The 1056-nt window shown below is 49.8% G+C and overlaps 1 protein-coding gene across 1 annotated transcript in view; it reads left to right on the top strand.

Annotated features, from left to right (window-relative positions):
* The first annotated feature begins 332 nt into the window (after positions 1 to 332).
* The window catches only part of ccdc120a (coiled-coil domain containing 120a), a 6292-nt gene continuing 5568 nt past the window's right edge, over positions 333 to 1056 (top strand). The window contains 2 exon segments of the mRNA XM_054598638.1: positions 333 to 390; positions 602 to 729. Coding sequence (XP_054454613.1) covers positions 357 to 390; positions 602 to 729 — 162 coding nt within the window. The 5' untranslated portion in view covers positions 333 to 356.

The raw sequence follows: 1056 nt of genomic DNA, 5'->3' as shown, positions 1-1056 counted from the left end.
TCACTCACTCACTCACTCACTCACTCACTCACTCACTCACTCACTCACTCACTCACTCACACACACACACACACACACACACACACACACACACACACACACACACACACACACACACACACACTCACACACATACACACAGTGGAGCAGACCAGAGGAGTGAGACCAGAGAGTTAGAAGGCAAGATGTTGGAAAGAATGAGTGGCAGGAATGGAGATGGTGGTGGTTTTAAAGTCCTCCCTGTAAACAGCAGCAACACCCCCCTCAGGACGAGGTTCATCAACGTCAGTGAATCCTCTGTTCTGCAGGTAAGCGGACTGGAGAGAGGAGGCGGGGTCACATGGGAAACAGCAGCCATGGAGGTCAAAGGTCAACTCATCTCAGCACCTGGTGAGAACCAAAGCAACAACGTGGTGATGTGTGTGTGAACGAGGACAGGTGTTACAGTGTGTGTGTGTGTGTGTGTGTGTGTGTGTGTGTGTGTGTGTGTGTGTGTGTGTGTGTGTGTGTGTTGTGTGTGTGTGTGTGTGTGTGTGTGTGTGTGTGTGTGTGTGTGTGTGTGTGTGTGTGTGTGTGTGTGTGCGTGTGTGTGTGCGTGCAGACCCGTTCTTCTGTCCAGACAGGAAGCTGAAGGAGCGAATGGCAGAGCTGCAGGAGAGGAGGCGGGGCCTGCAGGTGCTGCTGAGCACACGATTGGCTGAACTGAGACGCATCTGTCTGCAGGAGGCGGTGAGTGATGTCATACACTGACTCCGCCCTCACACAGGGATTATCCAATCAGAGCTCATCACAGGTGGAGTCCTCTGATTAAACTATTTTCACCACAAACATGAGGAACACTTTCCCAGAATGCAACAGGTCACTAGAGACGGTACAACAGGAAGTAGAAATAAATTAAAATAATAAATAAACTTCAGCAGAAGGACTAGTGAAGTCAGAACGTCAGAACATCAGTCTGATCCTGAGACTAAGAACACGTGGAACATAAGGACGTAGTCAGTCTGATCCTGAGACTAAGAACACGTGGAACATAAGGACGTAGTCAGTCTGATCCTG

The sequence above is a fragment of the Anoplopoma fimbria genome, chromosome 1 (genome assembly GCF_027596085.1).
Source record: "Anoplopoma fimbria isolate UVic2021 breed Golden Eagle Sablefish chromosome 1, Afim_UVic_2022, whole genome shotgun sequence".
In the NCBI taxonomy this organism is placed as follows: domain Eukaryota; kingdom Metazoa; phylum Chordata; class Actinopteri; order Perciformes; family Anoplopomatidae; genus Anoplopoma; species Anoplopoma fimbria.
This window is presented reverse-complemented; position numbering and strand designations above follow the sequence as displayed.